Raw genomic sequence first — 18,327 nt, forward strand, 5'->3', positions numbered from 1 at the left:
CTAGGACAACGTGTTAACCATGAACTCACCCCAGCTCTTGTCTTCGCACTACCCGAAGCTGTGATCAATTGACTTTAACTAAAACAAGAAGGTTTATTCTTAACCGCACCCAAGAGTTAAGAATGGGATGGATGAAAACACACCTGCATCCAATGGCCAATCTAGGATACAAACCAAAAATTCTCATCTGGCTCCGATAGGCAACCAGCTAATCTCATTCTTAATTTAGGGTAGATGGGTGGGTTTTCAAGAAAAATGGCAAAGAGTCTTAAAGTGAGGGATCATGCCTTATTAAAGGCTCTGTCCCTCCTTCCCTCGGAAGCGGCATCATTCAACCATGACACCGCTTTCAGGGCAGGAGAGCAAAGCCTCCTCGTCATGATGACTTGGCACCACGGTAGAGCAGTCATTACTTGGGGCAATTTTCCTTCTAAAGATACATTCTGTGTGCTATGCCAGCACAGGAAAGACAATCTGAGTTGACATTTTTAATTCTTTCATATGGTTAATTCGATTTTAAATATATATATATATATAATGGATGGATTAAAATTAACTTTCATATTTTTTAAAAAATCTTTTCAGATCGTGAGAATCAGTCTATTCTGATTACGTAAGTATTCTTTTGTGCCATAAGGCATGCCTCTGCCCTGTTAATACTGCCACAATAAAGTGCTTGGAAGTAAGTAGCTAGAAAGATATAGTGGGCAAGATCTTGTGTACATTTGTGCAAGCATAACACAAATGAGGTGTCAGAAGCATTTTATTTCTCTAATTAAAAGCGTCCTAACCCCCCTTTTTAGGTTCCAAGGCTCCCTAGGGTTCCACACACACGTATGAAACATGCTGAGGTTCATACACAGACATACAAATTATGGACAGAATAGTTTTACTTATGTCAGCATAAACCAAATGACATAAATCTATTAGTTGCCACTAGTTAATAAATAAATACTTAACATTTCTTTTACACTGATCATGTGTACAATATTTCTTGTGCACCAGACATAGGTATAGTTCATAGAATCATATAAACATGGTCTAGAGGGGCGGGGTAAAAATCAAATAAATAAATAAATAAATAAATAAATAAAATATAATTGTTGAAAGGTTGGAAGAGATCTTGGAGGTCTTCTAGTCCCACACCCACACCGCGCCCAAGGCTGTCCAATATTTTCTTGAAAACCTCCCACGATGGGATGACCACAACATAGAGAGGCAAGCTGTTCCACTGCTTAATGGTTCTCACCTTCAGGAAATTCCTCCTTATTTCCAGTTATGGACTTCTTAACAGCTGCCAATTGTCTAATGAGATTTAAGCTGTTGGCTTAGTAGGCCTCTGGTCCATGAGGCCGCATGAAAGAAGCAAGCTATTAAAAGCATTTCCCAGTCCTAATTGCAGTTCAGGAGAGTTATCTGAAAATCTGTTTTATGATTTCTGATACTTTAATGTATGTATTTCTGCTCAATAATTCCTATGTTAATTCTCCTTTTAATCAATAGTGGAGAATCTGGTGCTGGAAAGACTGTGAACACGAAACGTGTCATTCAGTACTTTGCAACAATTGCAGCTACTGGTGAGAAGAAAAAGGAAGAGCCGACGGCGCAAGGCAAAATGAAGGTAGGCTTTGGGACAGAAAAGGATAAGGTACACATTCGCATATTTTCTATAAGATTAAAGGCAGATAAATTGGCTATGTATTTTCATTGCAGGGCACCCTTGAAGATCAAATCATCAGTGCCAACCCCTTGCTGGAGGCCTTTGGAAATGCCAAGACTGTGAGGAATGACAACTCTTCACGTTTTGTAAGTCCTGTGCAATATCACAAGGGCATTAATCTCTCTTTAGTAAGATTTCAGCTAAGCATGTGCAGCAATTGCCTGTTGGGATTTGCGATGGTGGTAACATGTTGTGACTGCCATCACCCCTACCCAGGGTGGCAATGCTTCTTGCCCACAGGCTTCATGGATTCCAGAATCTCACTGCTTCTGAAACTCACCTTTATTGGTGTAGGAGAACAGGTTACACCATTAGCTTGGACTTCTCGCCCCAGCAGCTTGGAAGTGGCTTAGTTAACTTCACTAGTTGCTTACTATCCTCAGCTGTGGACTAGTTCCTCTCACTGTAGAACCAGAGGCTCCAATCTGTGACTGGGGTTGAGTTGCAGTTCTGAGTCCCATCCTTTAGGGGTAGCTGGTAATGCAGAGCTAATGAAAGTCCCCCAGACCCAGAAGCTCATCCCACTCCTGAGAGATACACAGCAGTTGCTGGGTGTGCCTCTTCATCCACCAGTGATTTTTCTGGGTGGTGGCATATTTGAAGGGTTGGTGTTTGACCAGGAGCTTATGCTAGCATTGCTAGGGCCGAGAAGGAGGAATAGTTGATGCTCCTCTTCTCCTTCCTCTATCTGGGATGAAGGTAACCCATTTGCCCATGCATACCTTTTAGAGCAGCATCAGCTCCTTCTTGGAGGCCTCTGCCCAGTCCTCTGATTCCATGTCCTTCTAAGGCAACAAGCCTCCCTTGTCAGCTTCCGTAAACGTGGCTCTTACTATCCTGTCCTGGCTCCAGCCTCACCCTCTAAGTGTGGCACATATACCTAAGGACACCCACTTGGGGCTCCATTTCTGCTTTCCAGCTTCAGACCACTCTGTCTTTTCCAAGTAATATGCCAGGGGTGTCAGGCATAGGTGGGCATGCCCACAAACCCACTGGAAACAGACAGAACGTCTCCCTTGTGCAAGTGATGATTTGTCTTTTCTTTCCTGAAAGGGTAAATTCATCAGAATCCATTTTGGTGCCACAGGCAAACTGGCTTCTGCAGACATAGAGACATGTAAGGGATTTTTCTTTAAACATTTCAAATGGTCTTGTCTTCCTTCTTTCTTCCTTGGCTAATTATATTGCACTTCTTTGCTAGATCTGCTAGAAAAGTCCAGAGTCACTTTCCAGCTAAAAGCTGAAAGAAGCTACCACATCTTTTATCAGATCATGTCCAACAAGAGGCCAGAACTGATTGGTAAGAACTAGCATCTGTTTTACTCCTGGTGGCTGGGGCAGTGACAATGTTGCATTCTGCTGAGCTTGCTAATATTTTCTCTTAACACTGTGACTGCACGCTTGATAGCAGAAAATGCATATCTATCCTTCTTATTCAGAGATGCTCCTGATCACCACCAACCCCTATGACTTTCACTTTGTGAGTCAGGGTGAGATCACCGTTCCTAGCATCAATGATCAAGAAGAGCTGATGGCAACCGATGTAAGTCATTTGGTAGTAACACTCCTATTTGGCCATGTCATTCTCTTTCCCCAAACCTGTATAATAATGAGGCAGGAAAGAATTTTAACTGAACCATATTAAAAGAGAATTTTCCAATTGTTCCATCAGTCATCAAAGAAAGAACCTGAGATTAAAAGAACACTGAGTGTGGGAGAATGCAAAATGGACAGTTTCATCCAGTCCTACAACATCACCTAGCATAATTCAGAACAATGGTGCTGACAAGGAACAAGTGGCATCATTGGTGGACAATGGGGGACTGCCATTCGCCACCAAAGTGGCACTAAATCAAGTTATTATTACAAAGAGACCCTTTGGAGGAAAATCAGAGGCCACTAATGATGAAAGAATCCTTCACATTCTCTGCCTTCAAGTGAAACAACAGATTTAAAGATGCAGTTATGGATCAGAATGAGAATTTTAACTACTAATGTGATTTGCAGGAAGCCATTGACATCCTGGGTTTCACTGCTGAGGAGAAGACAGCCATTTACAAGTTGACTGGGGCTGTGATGCACTATGGAAACATGAAGTTCAAGCAGAAGCAGCGTGAGGAGCAGGCTGAGCCAGACGGCACAGAAGGTGTTTGCAAAATTCACTACGGATCTTTTGATATTGCATGGAAACTTTATGCACTAACCTGTCATATGACGACATTTTAAAAAAAAATATTAAGTCGTAAGAGGAAATAATGTGGATATAATAATATTCAAGATATTGTTATCTTCCATTTTAAATACTTTTAAAGAAATACATAAGGGTTTATTTTATTCAACATTTGACTGAGAATCTGGTATGTCATTATGAAAATATAGAATGAATTAGAAATGAACCTGAGATTTGGGTAGTCTTGTAGTTTAATGTTTTGGATAAGTTGGATCTGTTTGAACGCAGGCAAGGTATCATTTTGGTCATCTATAAAATTGAGCAACTTGGTCTTTCTAATACGCATTGCTAAGCCTTTTTTCTCATTTCTTTGCTCAGTTGCTGACAAGGCTGCCTACCTCATGAACCTCAATTCAGCAGATCTCCTGAAAGCTCTGTGCTATCCCCGTGTCAAGGTCGGCAATGAGTATGTCACCAAAGGCCAAACTGTCCAGCAGGTAACTATCAAATAAATACTGTAAAACTTGTTTTACAGAGTAAATGTGACAGTTTAGTGGTGGCTTGCTCATCTGCTTGACATGCTAATTCCAGGTTTTGTATCCTATTATTCTAGGTGTACAATAATGTCGGTGCTTTGGCTAAAGCTGTCTTTGAGAAGATGTTCTTGTGGATGGTTGTTCGTATCAACCAGCAACTGGATACTAAACAGCCAAGGCAGTACTTCATTGGTGTACTGGACATTGCTGGCTTCGAGATCTTTGATGTAAGAGAATAGAATGGAAAAGGGAGCTGCTCCCTGCCCATTTCTCCCCTAGTTCAGATCTCTTAGATTATCTTTTTCTGAAATGTCTGTCTTCAAGGATTAATATAATTTATAACGCTTCATTTCTTTTCTTTCAAGATTATTCACATATTTTAAAACATATTTGTATATGGAATGGGTAAACATTCTTTTCATTCAGGCCATCAGATTTATACAGACCTATACCTACAGATAAAAACAGGCCAGTTATCATGAAGCATGTACAAACTAGAATTAAGGGTGAACAACACTGGGGTTTTGTTTTTGTTTAACTCTCACTTTATTTTTCTAGTATAACAGCCTGGAGCAGCTTTGCATCAACTTTACAAATGAGAAACTGCAACAGTTCTTCAACCACCACATGTTTGTGCTGGAACAAGAGGAGTACAAGAAGGAAGGAATTGAATGGGAGTTCATTGACTTTGGAATGGACTTGGCTGCCTGCATTGAACTCATTGAGAAGGTTTTATCTAAAAATAAGTTTGACTATTCTTGCATGCCATTTTATTATCTTCCTTATAATTGGGAAAGTTGTACCCATGCTTTGAATAGCAATGAAACATTCTTGTGTTTTATTCCTTGGGAAATACAAATGTAGTAAAGCTGTACAGATAGGCAAGACTACTTTAGGAAGAAATCACTCATACAAATACATGCAAGTACGCTCTACTGAAACCACTGGAATGTATTACTAAGGATATGTAGTTAACATTCTAAATAATATTTCTTTAAAAATACTTTAATCAGACATTTGTATATTCTTCTGAATTCTCTCCCAGACAAAGATAATTTTGTCATACTTTTCAACGGCTGTGTTTGGGTCCATCTAAATTGGGTCCCATTCAACAGTTTCCGTCTGCCAACAGATCTGTCTGTGAAACATACTCCCTTCCTGTCTGCTGCCACTATTCCTGTGAGACACACAAAATGTTCTCTGGAGGATCAGGTTACACACATTTCGCCAGCAAATGTAGAGGGATTTAACTTCTGTCTCCCGCAATGCCAGGATGAATTAAGAAGTTTCCCAGTTCATAAAAAATACATATGTGTACAAGTTGGAGAGAGAAACAAATGGTTTAGTACTGAACAAGCAAATATACTACTTGTTCACAAAAATATATTCCACATTTCAAGCTGGGTCTCTCAAGTGTTTTGCTGTGTATATATAAAGTTATAGAAATTATTTTCTAATCAATCAATGAACCAATCCAGACACTTCTTTCTTCAGTCAGCAGCATTTCTTCATATGTAATATCTATACACATGATACTTTTTAAATATACAGTAATGATAATGATATGCCAGTTGTTTGAAACAATATATTATGGATCAGTCACAAATACTAGAATTATTTAACATATTCCATTTCCGCATGAGCAATAAGCTCCCTCTTTTCCTCTGTTTCCTACAGCCCATGGGCATTTTCTCCATCCTGGAGGAAGAGTGCATGTTCCCCAAGGCAACAGACACTTCTTTCAAGAACAAGCTCTATGACCAGCATCTTGGCAAATCTGCCAATTTCCAGAAACCCAAGCCTGCCAAAGGCAAGGCTGAGGCTCACTTCGCTCTGGTGCATTATGCCGGCACTGTGGACTACAACATCAGTGGCTGGCTGGACAAGAACAAGGATCCCCTGAATGAAACTGTTGTGGGGCTCTACCAAAAGTCTTCTATGAAGACCTTGGCCTTACTGTTTGCTGATCGTCCTGCAGAAGGTAATTTCCATAATTTTAAACATATTCATGAACACAATCCTGAAGAGGAACCTAGGTTCAGCAGCAATCCCTGCTACTGCCACGGCTGTTATGACCAGCCTCACTGTCCTTTATTCAGAATGATAAGGTACTTTGACTAATTTCTCAGGTGGGTCTATCTAGTTGAAAAGCAGCCAACTTCACTTCTTTTTTGTTCTCTAAATCAGGAGTCACTTAGGAACAAAACAAAGGGACTTTAGACTTTGGGTGTACTTCATATGTTGACTGAGCAAAATTCAATGCGGGTTGTGGCTCAAGAAATGATATGCGGAAAGTGGTTCATGATCTTGAGCCTACCTATCTTCAGTCACCACATACCTTGAAAAGTTTAAATCAGAAATTTCTCACATCTTGATTTTTTAAAAAAATTAAACCCCATTATGTCAGGATTTGCAGCTTCTCTTTTTTTCTGGAAAATACTGTGTCCTAAATATTAGCATATGACTGTCCTTTATGTTTGAAATGAACCTTCCTTCATATTCAGCCACTGCAGATTTCATTTTATGATCTCCCACAAGAATAATGAACCTCCGATAGTTAGAGTGAAAATAGTGAGCTATTGACAGTGTAAGAAGTACTTGGCATATGCAGCTTTATGTGGGATAATGTCATAAGATCCTTGGTGTATTGGGGTTAACTGTAACTTTTTTTTTAATTCAGAGGGTGCCAAGAAGGGTGGCAAGAAGAAGGGTTCTTCCTTCCAGACGGTCTCTGCACTTTTCAGGGTAAAGTAAAATCGTCACCTAAGTCATCACATCTCTGAGGGAGAAAAACAGTTTTCCAGTTTGACAACTACAGAGTAACAACACGCTTCTGAGTACAAGCTCATTATAAGCTACAGGGCAAAACTTTAGGTAGCTCATTGGGAATATGCTTTGTACATGGAAAAGCCAAGTACTAATTCCTGCTAGGGTTTGGAAAAAACTGTTGCTATTTGGTTCACTGTAGATAATCAGCAAAATTTACAAATACACTAGTCTGAATTGGAATATGATAACACCTTATGCCTTTTGCTATAGACAGATAGAGACATGAATACTAGCATGAATCAATTACAAGGACCCTTGTAATCATAATCGTGCAGTTTATTAATTAGACAAAGTTGCCCAAAAAGCCGATTGAAAATGCTAGAAAGCCTCCATGTTTGAGTCTAGTTCTTAAGAGAAAATGTGAATCCAATGGTGCAACATGTATTGTGGTTTTTTTAAATTCATATAAAAATATGGTTCAGTGAAATTTTCATATAATTATCCAAAGTCTTTTTAACAATCAACAAACATTTAGAAGTTTTATGTATCTATCTGTCTTCTAGATGTTTGTGAGATCTGTATCTACATGTGTATCTGTATCTCTAGTGTCAAACATTTAGGAGAGCAGGGGGAAGGGGGGAAGGAGATGGAGAGAGAGAATCTGAATGGGATGTATCAACCAGATCTTAATTTCTGATACCACAGGAGAATTTGAACAAGCTGATGACTAATCTTAGGAGTACCCATCCACATTTTGTGCGCTGCCTCATCCCCAATGAAACTAAAACCCCTGGTGAGCTACAGAGTTATACTTTGATTTTAAAAAATTTCACCCATTAATTGAATATACTGACTATCCATATTCCCCCTGATTTTCTCAGGTGCCATGGAACATGAGCTTGTGCTGCATCAGCTGAGGTGTAATGGTGTGCTGGAAGGTATCCGAATTTGCAGGAAGGGATTCCCCAGCAGGATCCTTTATGCTGACTTCAAACAGAGGTTGGTAGATCCCATATTACTAGAGTATTCAAGTTAACTGTGGTTCTGAGTTCTCCTGAAACATCATTAGTTCTTAGAATACAGCTTCTATTATTGTATCATTGCACTTGATTAACAGCTATATTGTAAAAAACTTAGGAGATTTTAACACTGCTTCCTTTAACAGATACAGAGTTTTAAATGCAAGTGCCATCCCAGAGGGACAGTTCATGGATAGCAAGAAGGCTTCTGAGAAGCTTCTTGGCTCCATTGATATCGATCATACTCAATATAAATTTGGTCATACCAAGGTAAAATTACTCTCTGGCACATGATTATACCATCTGAGCTTGTTGGTACAGGTGGCAATACTTTACTACACTTTCTTTATTTCTTTTTCAGGTGTTCTTTAAAGCTGGCCTTCTGGGTACTCTAGAGGAGATGAGAGATGACAAGTTGGCACAGCTGATAACGCGTACTCAGGCTCTCTGTCGTGGCTACTTGGCAAGAACAGAGTTCCAGAAAATGATGGAACGGAGGTAGAGCTTTTACACCAATAATTTGTTGTTATTGTTTAGTCGTTTAGTCGTGTCCAACTCGTCATGACCCCAAGGACTAGAGCACGCCAGGCCCTCCTGTCTTCCACTGCTCCCAGAGTTTGGTCAGATTCATGTTCGTAGCTTCGAAAATAGGATAGTGCAAAAATCAAAACCAAATTCACATAACTGTACACCTTACTGTTAATTTAGGAAACAAAGCACTATTCAATGTCATACTTTGACCTGAAGGCCTATGCAACACAGTATCTTAGAGTCTCATACTGTATGTTCTTGTGAACTGTCCCACAGGCAAATCTGATTTTTGCAACTGAACAAAGTTGATCACTTAATCAGAGAACTTGGGTAGTTTACTAGAGTCTCAAAATAATAAAACGTAAGAATAGAGCAAACTGAAAAAATCTGAACGGCACTGAGTTTATTTTGAAATGGGAAAGGCAATTTGTTTTGCTTTCTTTGTTTTCTTTACCCCAAAGAGAGTCCATCTTTACTATTCAGTACAATGTCCGCTCATTCATGAATGTGAAGCACTGGCCCTGGATGAAGCTGTATTTCAAGATAAAGCCTCTGCTGAAGAGTGCTGAATCTGAGAAAGAAATGGCCAACATGAAGGAAGAGTTTGAAAAAACAAAAGAAAGTCTTGCCAAGACAGAGGCCAAATTAAAGGAAATTGAAGAAAAAATGGTGTCTCTGATGCAAGAGAAGAATGACTTGCAGCTCCAAGTCCAGTCTGTAAGCATATTTCGTCACATCATTTTTGCTCTACTGACATTATGCCTCATATCATTATCTTTCTGGAATTGAAAGGTGGCTGAGGAAAACTCAGTATAGTTATTTGGGATAATCAGACTGCATCTTTAATTTATGGGTATATACAATGAATGTCAAAATTTATACTGGGCTAATACCTTTATCACCTAGCCCTTAATATTATGCCAGTTACTTTTCCTTGGATATTGCTGTCAGTTCTCTAGTTCTTTAAACAGAATTAATTATAGGAAAACAACACAACTTTTCCCTCTATAGGAAGCTGATGCCACAGCAGATGCTGAGGAGAGATGCGACCAGCTGATCAAAACCAAAATTCAGCTGGAAGCTAAAATTAAGGAGCTGACTGAACGGGCAGAAGATGAAGAGGAAATCAATGCTGAGCTGACAGCCAAAAAGAGGAAACTGGAGGATGAGTGCTCAGAACTGAAGAAAGACATTGATGACCTTGAGTTGACCCTGGCCAAGGTTGAAAAGGAGAAGCATGCCACAGAAAACAAGGTACACTTAGTTTGACAAAAACTTGCCTAATGTTAAATTGGACTTGGATGTCAGATTTACTTATTCTATTCTAAAAGGTCAAAAACCTCACAGAAGAGATGGCCGTCTTGGATGAGAACATTGCCAAACTGACCAAGGAAAAGAAAGCCCTTCAAGAGGCCCATCAGCAGACCTTGGACGACTTGCAGGCAGAAGAAGACAAAGTGAATACTCTGACCAAAGCAAAGACCAAGCTGGAGCAGCAAGTGGATGATGTGAGTGAAACAACACAGAGAAGTACAGTTCTGAGGTAAAGCATTAGAGCAGCAAAATATTTATCATCTCTTTCTCTTCAGCTTGAAGGGTCTTTGGAACAAGAGAAGAAGCTTCGTATGGACCTTGAAAGAGCCAAGAGGAAGCTTGAAGGCGATCTGAAGTTAGCCCAGGAATCCACAATGGACTTGGAAAATGATAAGCAGCAGCTGGATGAGAAGCTTAAGAAGTAAGTAGCATGTTCTGTAGAAGAGCTCTCAGGAAGTTACCCTGATACACATCCCTCTTAGCATTTCACCTGGAAAATAACACTTGATATCTTCTTGCATAAAGGAAAGATTTTGAGATCAGCCAGCTCCAAAGCAAAATTGAAGATGAGCAGGCCTTGGGTGCCCAGCTTCAGAAGAAGATCAAAGAGTTGCAGGCAAGTCAAGTTCCCTTGTGAGTCAATGAATCAGTTCATCTGGGAAGACATTTTGACTCCACGGCTACTTTTCTCTTTTTAGGCTCGTATAGAGGAACTGGAGGAAGAGATTGAGGCAGAGCGTGCATCTCGGGCCAAAGCAGAGAAGCAGCGCGCTGACCTCTCCAGGGAACTTGAGGAAATCAGTGAGCGTCTGGAGGAAGCTGGTGGGGCAACAGCAGCTCAGATCGAGATGAACAAGAAGCGAGAGGCTGAATTCCAGAAAATGCGCCGCGACCTTGAAGAGTCAACTCTGCAGCATGAAGCCACTGCCTCTGCCCTCCGCAAGAAGCACGCAGACACTGTAGCAGAACTTGGGGAACAAATAGATAACCTTCAGCGAGTGAAACAGAAGCTGGAGAAAGAGAAGAGTGAGCTGAAGATGGAGATTGATGACCTTGCTAGCAACATGGAGTCTGTCTCCAAAGCTAAGGCATGTTATAGCCATTTATGTTATGTTTTAGTACCACTAGTTAAAAGCACAGATCACAAAAAAAATTCGTAACTCTATTAGTTTATTTATCAACAGAGATACATAAGCGACTTATAAATACCTATGTACTTCCTTCAGATGACTGATATAAACACAGTTGCCAGGATAGTTTTAAAAATGTGCATACTATCCTGAAAAGTATTTTTATAGAGCTATACAATACTTTTGATTCATATATTATTTAAGAATAAAATCTCCATATATTAAACCACTAATTAGATATTTCCTCTATGAATATTAGGATAGTGTGCCATGAATATGACAGTAGCAAAATGCATTTTAGGGTCTGTAGGATGCACTCACAAAGACACTGACTCAATATTTTAACAAACAAAGAATAACTGCCTCGGGGATGTTATAATAAATGAGATAAATGGTTTATACACTTGCTAGAAGCGGATGATATAAGCCTGGCAATGAGGAGGAGGTAACTATATTCAGACAACACAATAAGCAAACCACACAGCAAATCTCTAATTTATTTGGCATCTTCCACAATAAGTTCAGTGATCACGGGATATAAATAAAATAAATAAATAAATAAATATAACAGCTTGGTGGCCTCTATGTGACAAGCCAGGGTTCCCTAGCTCACCATGGCATTCAGAGTCAGCTGCCATCCTTAGCAATCAACCCTACCATCTTCTGTTATGTTATTATATTCTACAAATGATTATGCTGGATTTTGACAAAGAATAGGGAATGATTTTTTAAAATTGATATCCACTCTACCATGGAAGAAATAAGTTTTTAAATTTTTATTAAGAGTAGCTTGATGTTGAAATGAAAGTATAACATCAGGTTTAGTTAATTTTCTGGAGGTGAATCTGTTTTCTAAAAACTACATGGATTTGGGAGTTAGTAGCTCTCTATCAGATCAGAATAATTCTGGTGTACTCATTCAACTTTTCCCCTTTGGATATTTCACATGTAGGCAAATCTTGAGAAGATGTGCCGTACATTAGAAGATCAGCTCAGTGAGGTTAAAGCAAAGGAGGAAGAACATCACCGTACTATCAATGACCTGACTGCCCAAAGAGCTCGATTACAGACAGAAACAGGTGAGATTCTAAATTCCCATTACTGAAATTATGGCCAAACCACTTTATTTATATTTTCTGACTCTTCCCAGCTGAGAATGGAGAATGAATTTTTCCAAATTTTATAATATCTTTGCACAATGGAATTGGATCCTGTGCTTGTTTGTTTAGACTCTCGACCTGGTGTTCTCAACTGCACAGGCTGAAAGAGATATCAGGGTGCAGAACATGAGTGTTCAACCACTGTTATTGAAAAATATAACTTCCTAATGCGATTTAACCTGTCTATGGCAAACCCTCTCCATGGGGAATGGACCTGTGAAAATGGTCTGCCCTCGGAGGCTTCCTGACCCAGAATGGTTCCAAGAAGCCTTGGGAGGGTACTTGGCTGGTCTGGTAGATGATTCTGTAGAATCTCAGGTTGATAGATGGTATTTGGAGACAACCTGGGCAGCTGACATGATCGCTCCTTTACACCCTTTCCACTTCAGAGCTTGTTCAGCCCCCTGGTATGGGGCTCCCAGCTATGAAGCTAGCAAGGATATGGGTAGAGAGCAGGTGGAGGAGGGACCAGATGTTGCAAAATAAGGTTGCTGTTAAGGTCGTGACTGGAAAGTATGCAAAGGCCTTAAAATGGCAAAAAGGGCATTTAACATCAAGACTATAGGGCATGCCACAAACTGATAAATAAAATTATTCTGGGTGGTTCACAACCTCACCAGTGCCAGTCACTCATGGCTTCACATTGATTTTACCAGCAACGAGTTTGCAGCCTTTTTAGATCCAAAATTGAGGCCATCCATGCTGATCCCGACTCCACCAACAGATTAGTTGACCATGGGGTGACCACTGCCACACCAACTCTGTCTGTTTGCATCAGTTTGTTCTTGTATCAGTGGAGGAATTCTCCAGCATGTTGATGAACTGCAGACCTACCACATCCTTGATTGACTCTTGCCCAGAGTGGCTGATAAAAGCTGCTAAGGGGGCCATGATTAAATGGGTCATGAATATCATAAATTCATCATTGAGGGAGGGACTCCTCCCCTCATGTACTAAAGAAACCTCATCCGCCCCATTACTAAGTGCCTCCAGTTGGTGATGGACAGTTCGAACAACTTTCACCTGATTGCCAGTATATCATTCCTGGGCAAGGTGATTGAGAGGGTGGTGGCAAATAAGCTCCAGACATACCTAGAGGAGCAAGAGTCCCTTGATCCCTTCCAGTCTGGATTCAGGCCACAGTGTGCTGCTGAGATAGCACTGGTCGCACTGCAGGATGACAGCTGGCAGGGGCAGATGTACCCTCTTGGTACTCCTGTATCTCTCAGCAATTTTTTGTATGATCGACCATAGTATCTTCCTGGACAGGCTCTCAGAGATTGGTATTAAAAGACTTAGTATTGAGCTGGTTCCGATTATTTCTTGAGGACTGTGTCCAGAGAGTTCAGCTAGGGGATGAGGTGTCGGCCCCTTGGACCCTAGGGTGTGGGGTTTCCCAGGGATTGGCCCTATCCTCAATGCTGTTTAACTTCTATGTGAAGCTGCTGAGGGAGGATCATCAGGGGCTTTGGAGAATGGTGTTACCAGTATGCTGATCTATCTCTCTATTTCTCCGTTACCACTCTGTGGTGAATGCTGTCCAAATGCCTGAACACTCTCTGGCTTCAGTACTGGAATGGACCAGAGCTAACAGGCTCAAACTGAACCCTGATTTTACTCCTGAGGGGGCATCCAAAAGTTTTTTGGGGGGACCATCCCTAGGCTGGATGCCATTGTCTTCTGTTTAGGGTTCGGGTTAGTAATTTGGGCTTTCTCCTGGACTTGGCTATTTCTGAGAAGTCCCAGATTGTAGCTATTTCCAGATCAGCCTTTAACCAACATTGGCTAATTGCCTGACTCTACCCCTACCTAGACAAGAGCTCCCTAAGCACCTTGGTGCAGGCACTGGTCATCTCCCGAATCGACTCCTGCAATGCTGTCCATGTGGGGCTTCCTTGAGGCTGATTTAGAGACTACATCAGGTCCAAAATGTGGCAGCCAGACTGGTGGGTGGTGCAAACAAGATTGACTGTATCACCCTGCTTCTGGCTTACCCATTGGGTTCTGGATCAGGTTCAAGGTTTTGATACTAACGTACAAAGCTTTCCTTGCTTTGAGTCCAAGTTACTTGTCAGAGAGTATTTCCCCATGTCATCTGCCTGATCCATTAGATCAGAGGTTTCCAAACTTTTGAGCTTGAGAGCTACATCATATATTTTTCCCATCTTTGAGGGCCAGAGGAATGTGCATGTGCATACGCATGGCCATACACCCACACACACCCCTGCTCGCCCTGATGTCCGCCTGCCCAGTTCCACACATGCACGCACACACACATACACTTCCATCCTCACAGATGTCTGCCTGCCTGGACGCTTGCACACATGCACACATACTTACATACATGCCCACCCGGATATCCACCCGGATACCCATCCGGATACCCACCCGCTCTCACGCATGTCCATGCGTGCACACAAGCTGAAGATAACAGGCTGGATAAAATGGCAAGATGTGCCAGATGTGCCCAGCGGGCTGTAGTTTGGAGACCCATGCACTAGATCATCACAGATGAGGCTGCATCGGATGGACACCATGAGGGAGGCCTGTAACTCAACTACTTCACGGTGGGCCTTCTTCACGGTGACCCGAACCTTGTGGAACCAGCTTCCAGAGAAGCTTCACCTTGCCTCCTCCCTGTAGACATTTAGGAGGCAACTGAAGATGTGGCTTTTCAGGAAGGCTTTCCACTCCAACCCTAGTGAACTGCCTTTTGCCCACCATTTTGTTGTTCTATAGTTTTAGCATCATCTGGTTTTATTGGTTACCGTACTTTTATTTTGGTTTTAAATAGTTTTTGTTTTGTATACAGTGGTGCCTCGCTTAACGAGCGCACCGTAGAATGACGAATCCGCATAGCGAGGGGGTTTTAGCGATCGCAAATGCGATCGCATACCGATGGCCCCTATGGCCGAAAATCGCTTTGTGATGATCGGTAAGCGGTTCGCTTACCGACCTTCGCTTTGCAACCCGCGGATCAGCAGTTCAGCGGCTCCAAAATGGCAGCCGGAAGCCCCGAAATGGCCGTGCGCAGCGTTTTCGTGCCCTCGGTAAGCGAGGGGAGGGCGCGAAAATGGCTGCTGGCCATAGGAAAACTTCGCTGAACGGTGAGTTTTGGAGCCTATTGGAACGCATTAAACTAAGTTTAATGCGTTCCAATGGCTTTCCCCGTTCCGTTCAGCGATGTTTTCACATAGCGAGGGTTAATCCGGAACGGATTAACCTCGCTATGTGGGGCACCGCTGTATTGTAGAAAACCACCCACAGTAGTGACTTGGCACTAATGCGAAGTGGCATAAAAATTTAAGTAAACATCACCACCAACAACATCACATCATCAGAGCTACAAAAATGGCAATATTAAGAACAGCATATATACTGTGCCAATATTTAACAGATACTTAAGTTTTTGGTTAAAAATTGTATCTGTTATATAATACCAGTCAATGTTTTTATAATTTTTACTGTGCCCGGTGTTTTATAATAATAATAATAATAATAATAATAATAATAATAATAATAATAATAATAATAATAATAATAATAATAATAATAATAATAATAATAATAATAATAATAATAATAATAATGAAGCACTATTACAACTTGTGATGATGGAGAAATGAATTATTTTAAAGATGAAGGATAACTTTTTTCTGTATCAGGTGAATATTCACGCCAAGTAGAGGAAAAAGATGCACTGATTTCTCAGCTCACAAGGGGAAAGCAAGCATTCACACAGCAAATTGAAGAACTGAAGAGGCAACTGGAGGAAGAGATAAAGGTATGAATTGTGTCCAGCACACATATACCTAAATCCTTATTTTGAAAATTAATATCTGTACAATTTACACCTTGATATAGGATAAAAACTTGGAGAATGGTTGTAAAGAATGGCAACTGCAGATCCTTTATCATGGGTTTAAACAAACGTCTTATCTTTCTTCCAAGATGTACCGAGATGGTTCAAATCCCCTTCATTCTTATTTGACAAGCTATGGGACATTCAGAAAAGTTCTCTGCGCATTTAACTGAGGACTTCACAAATCTGTAATTCAACTGGACAAAAGAAGCTCTATGCTCACTTGTTTCAATCCCCTAAGCTTCTATCATTTTGCATGTTTATTATTTCTACTAAGAACAAATACATAACTGCCCACAATTTGCCCCACAATGAGGCTGTCAAACACTGTATCTGAGTGGACAGCCTCTAGTCCATGTAACTGGAGCTAATGTTGTGCAATAATGGCCACAAGTATACATTTACAGATATAGTAAAGGTAATGGGAATTGACAGATTAATCACATACATGTGTACTGACATGTGTTTTACAACAAACAATGCTACCGGAATGAAATTTCTTCCTTTCCCCTTATTTCAGGCAAAGAATGCGCTGGCCCATGGCTTGCAGTCTGCTCGTCATGATTGTGACCTGCTCCGAGAGCAATATGAAGAGGAGCAGGAAGCTAAGGCTGAGCTGCAACGTGCCATGTCCAAGGCCAACAGTGAAGTTGCCCAGTGGAGGACCAAATATGAAACTGATGCCATTCAACGGACAGAAGAGTTAGAGGAAGCCAAGTAAGTGCCAGCATTCATTTGCAGGTGAGCAATTATAACGGCAAACATGTGTATGTTTTAATGGTATACTAGGAGGAGAGCCTAGGAAGATGGCAGAACATCTTTCTAGAAGGTCCACTGGGGGAAATAGTGGTATCAGAACAGAAAAAGTCACACACTGCTTTCATTCGGGGCTCAGAGAAACCACACAGATTTATTTGCACGGCAATATGCATTAACAGGAAAGGAGCAGATTGATATGTTCCTGAGATTCCACAAATGTCTTCAAAGAGTCAAAAATCTTGGAATGTTGGTTAGGGATGATAAACTATCATTGTCTGCTGCAATTACATCCTTGCAGGAAAAAGCTTGCCCAGCGTCTGCAGGAAGCTGAGGAACATGTTGAAGCTGTGAATTCCAAATGTGCTTCTCTTGAGAAGACAAAACAGAGGTTGCAGAATGAAGTGGAGGACCTGATGATTGACGTGGAAAGGTCCAATGCAGCCTGCGCAGCTCTAGACAAGAAGCAGAAGAACTTTGATAAGGTATTTCTAGATATTGTAAGAATTGATACTGAATGGGCTGCAAAAGGTTTTCTACTTTTATAGAAATATATTGAGATGTATTTGATGATGTTTTGTAGATTCTGGCAGACTGGAAGCAGAAATTTGAGGAAGCTCAATCTGAACTGGAAGCTTCCCAGAAGGAGACTCGTTCTCTCAGCACAGAACTCTTTAAGATGAAAAATGCTTATGAGGAGTCCCTGGATCACCTGGAAACTCTGAAACGAGAGAACAAGAATCTGCAGCGTAAGTCTGTTCCCTCATTTTTTTTTCTAAGCTCCTGGAATTGAGGAGCTATTTCTTAGAAGAAGAAAAGCAACTAAGCATATGTATCAGAAGTGACCAAGAACATGTTATTGCTTGAGGAAGAGCAGTAAACATCATCCCCACCTTGTCCTGTCCAGTACGTGAAATTGTTCAAGGTATTTTGGCACCTGAGGCAGAAATCCTTACAAGGCTCTCTTCCTTTCTATGGCAACATGGCATGAGATATCATGACATATGACAGGATGAGATGACATACTATAATACACTACACTACACTACACTACACTGAGATTTTGACCAAACTCCAGGAGGCAGAGGAAGACAGGAGGGCCTAGCGTGCTCTGGTCCATGGGGTCACAAAGAGTGAACACGACTTAACGAGTAAACAACAACACTATACTGAGATACAGTTAAAAGATGGATGTCTTTTCCCAAGATGTAAAACCAATCCAGTCTGAATGGGATATCCTCATAGCATTTCTTTCCAAGGTTGAAGGTGCGTCAGAGATTACACCTGGAATGTGTAGGACTTTCAGCAAATTCATTCTTGTTTCTTATTTTTATATGCTCTGATAAGGCTGTTAGGTTAT

At 41.0% G+C, this 18,327-nt stretch overlaps 1 protein-coding gene across 1 annotated transcript in view; it reads left to right on the forward strand.

The window, feature by feature from the left end:
• The window catches only part of LOC110075058 (myosin-4), a 32,804-nt gene that overhangs the window by 7,301 nt on the left and 7,176 nt on the right, over nucleotides 1-18,327 (forward strand). Inside the window, exons 6-32 of the mRNA XM_078385940.1 lie at nucleotides 586-613; nucleotides 1,504-1,621; nucleotides 1,714-1,806; nucleotides 2,774-2,837; nucleotides 2,922-3,020; nucleotides 3,160-3,263; nucleotides 3,728-3,866; nucleotides 4,269-4,387; nucleotides 4,504-4,653; nucleotides 4,985-5,155; nucleotides 6,104-6,407; nucleotides 7,107-7,171; nucleotides 7,901-7,988; nucleotides 8,077-8,194; nucleotides 8,361-8,484; nucleotides 8,576-8,712; nucleotides 9,207-9,462; nucleotides 9,757-9,999; nucleotides 10,077-10,253; nucleotides 10,335-10,480; nucleotides 10,585-10,675; nucleotides 10,758-11,147; nucleotides 12,142-12,268; nucleotides 16,015-16,133; nucleotides 16,732-16,928; nucleotides 17,269-17,452; nucleotides 17,551-17,716. Of these exons, the coding sequence (XP_078242066.1) occupies nucleotides 586-613; nucleotides 1,504-1,621; nucleotides 1,714-1,806; nucleotides 2,774-2,837; nucleotides 2,922-3,020; nucleotides 3,160-3,263; nucleotides 3,728-3,866; nucleotides 4,269-4,387; nucleotides 4,504-4,653; nucleotides 4,985-5,155; nucleotides 6,104-6,407; nucleotides 7,107-7,171; nucleotides 7,901-7,988; nucleotides 8,077-8,194; nucleotides 8,361-8,484; nucleotides 8,576-8,712; nucleotides 9,207-9,462; nucleotides 9,757-9,999; nucleotides 10,077-10,253; nucleotides 10,335-10,480; nucleotides 10,585-10,675; nucleotides 10,758-11,147; nucleotides 12,142-12,268; nucleotides 16,015-16,133; nucleotides 16,732-16,928; nucleotides 17,269-17,452; nucleotides 17,551-17,716 (4,017 nt within the window). The remainder of the gene's footprint in view (nucleotides 1-585; nucleotides 614-1,503; nucleotides 1,622-1,713; nucleotides 1,807-2,773; nucleotides 2,838-2,921; nucleotides 3,021-3,159; nucleotides 3,264-3,727; nucleotides 3,867-4,268; nucleotides 4,388-4,503; nucleotides 4,654-4,984; nucleotides 5,156-6,103; nucleotides 6,408-7,106; nucleotides 7,172-7,900; nucleotides 7,989-8,076; nucleotides 8,195-8,360; nucleotides 8,485-8,575; nucleotides 8,713-9,206; nucleotides 9,463-9,756; nucleotides 10,000-10,076; nucleotides 10,254-10,334; nucleotides 10,481-10,584; nucleotides 10,676-10,757; nucleotides 11,148-12,141; nucleotides 12,269-16,014; nucleotides 16,134-16,731; nucleotides 16,929-17,268; nucleotides 17,453-17,550; nucleotides 17,717-18,327) is intronic.

Source organism: Pogona vitticeps, chromosome 2 (genome assembly GCF_051106095.1).
Source record: "Pogona vitticeps strain Pit_001003342236 chromosome 2, PviZW2.1, whole genome shotgun sequence".
Lineage (NCBI taxonomy): Eukaryota > Metazoa > Chordata > Lepidosauria > Squamata > Agamidae > Pogona > Pogona vitticeps.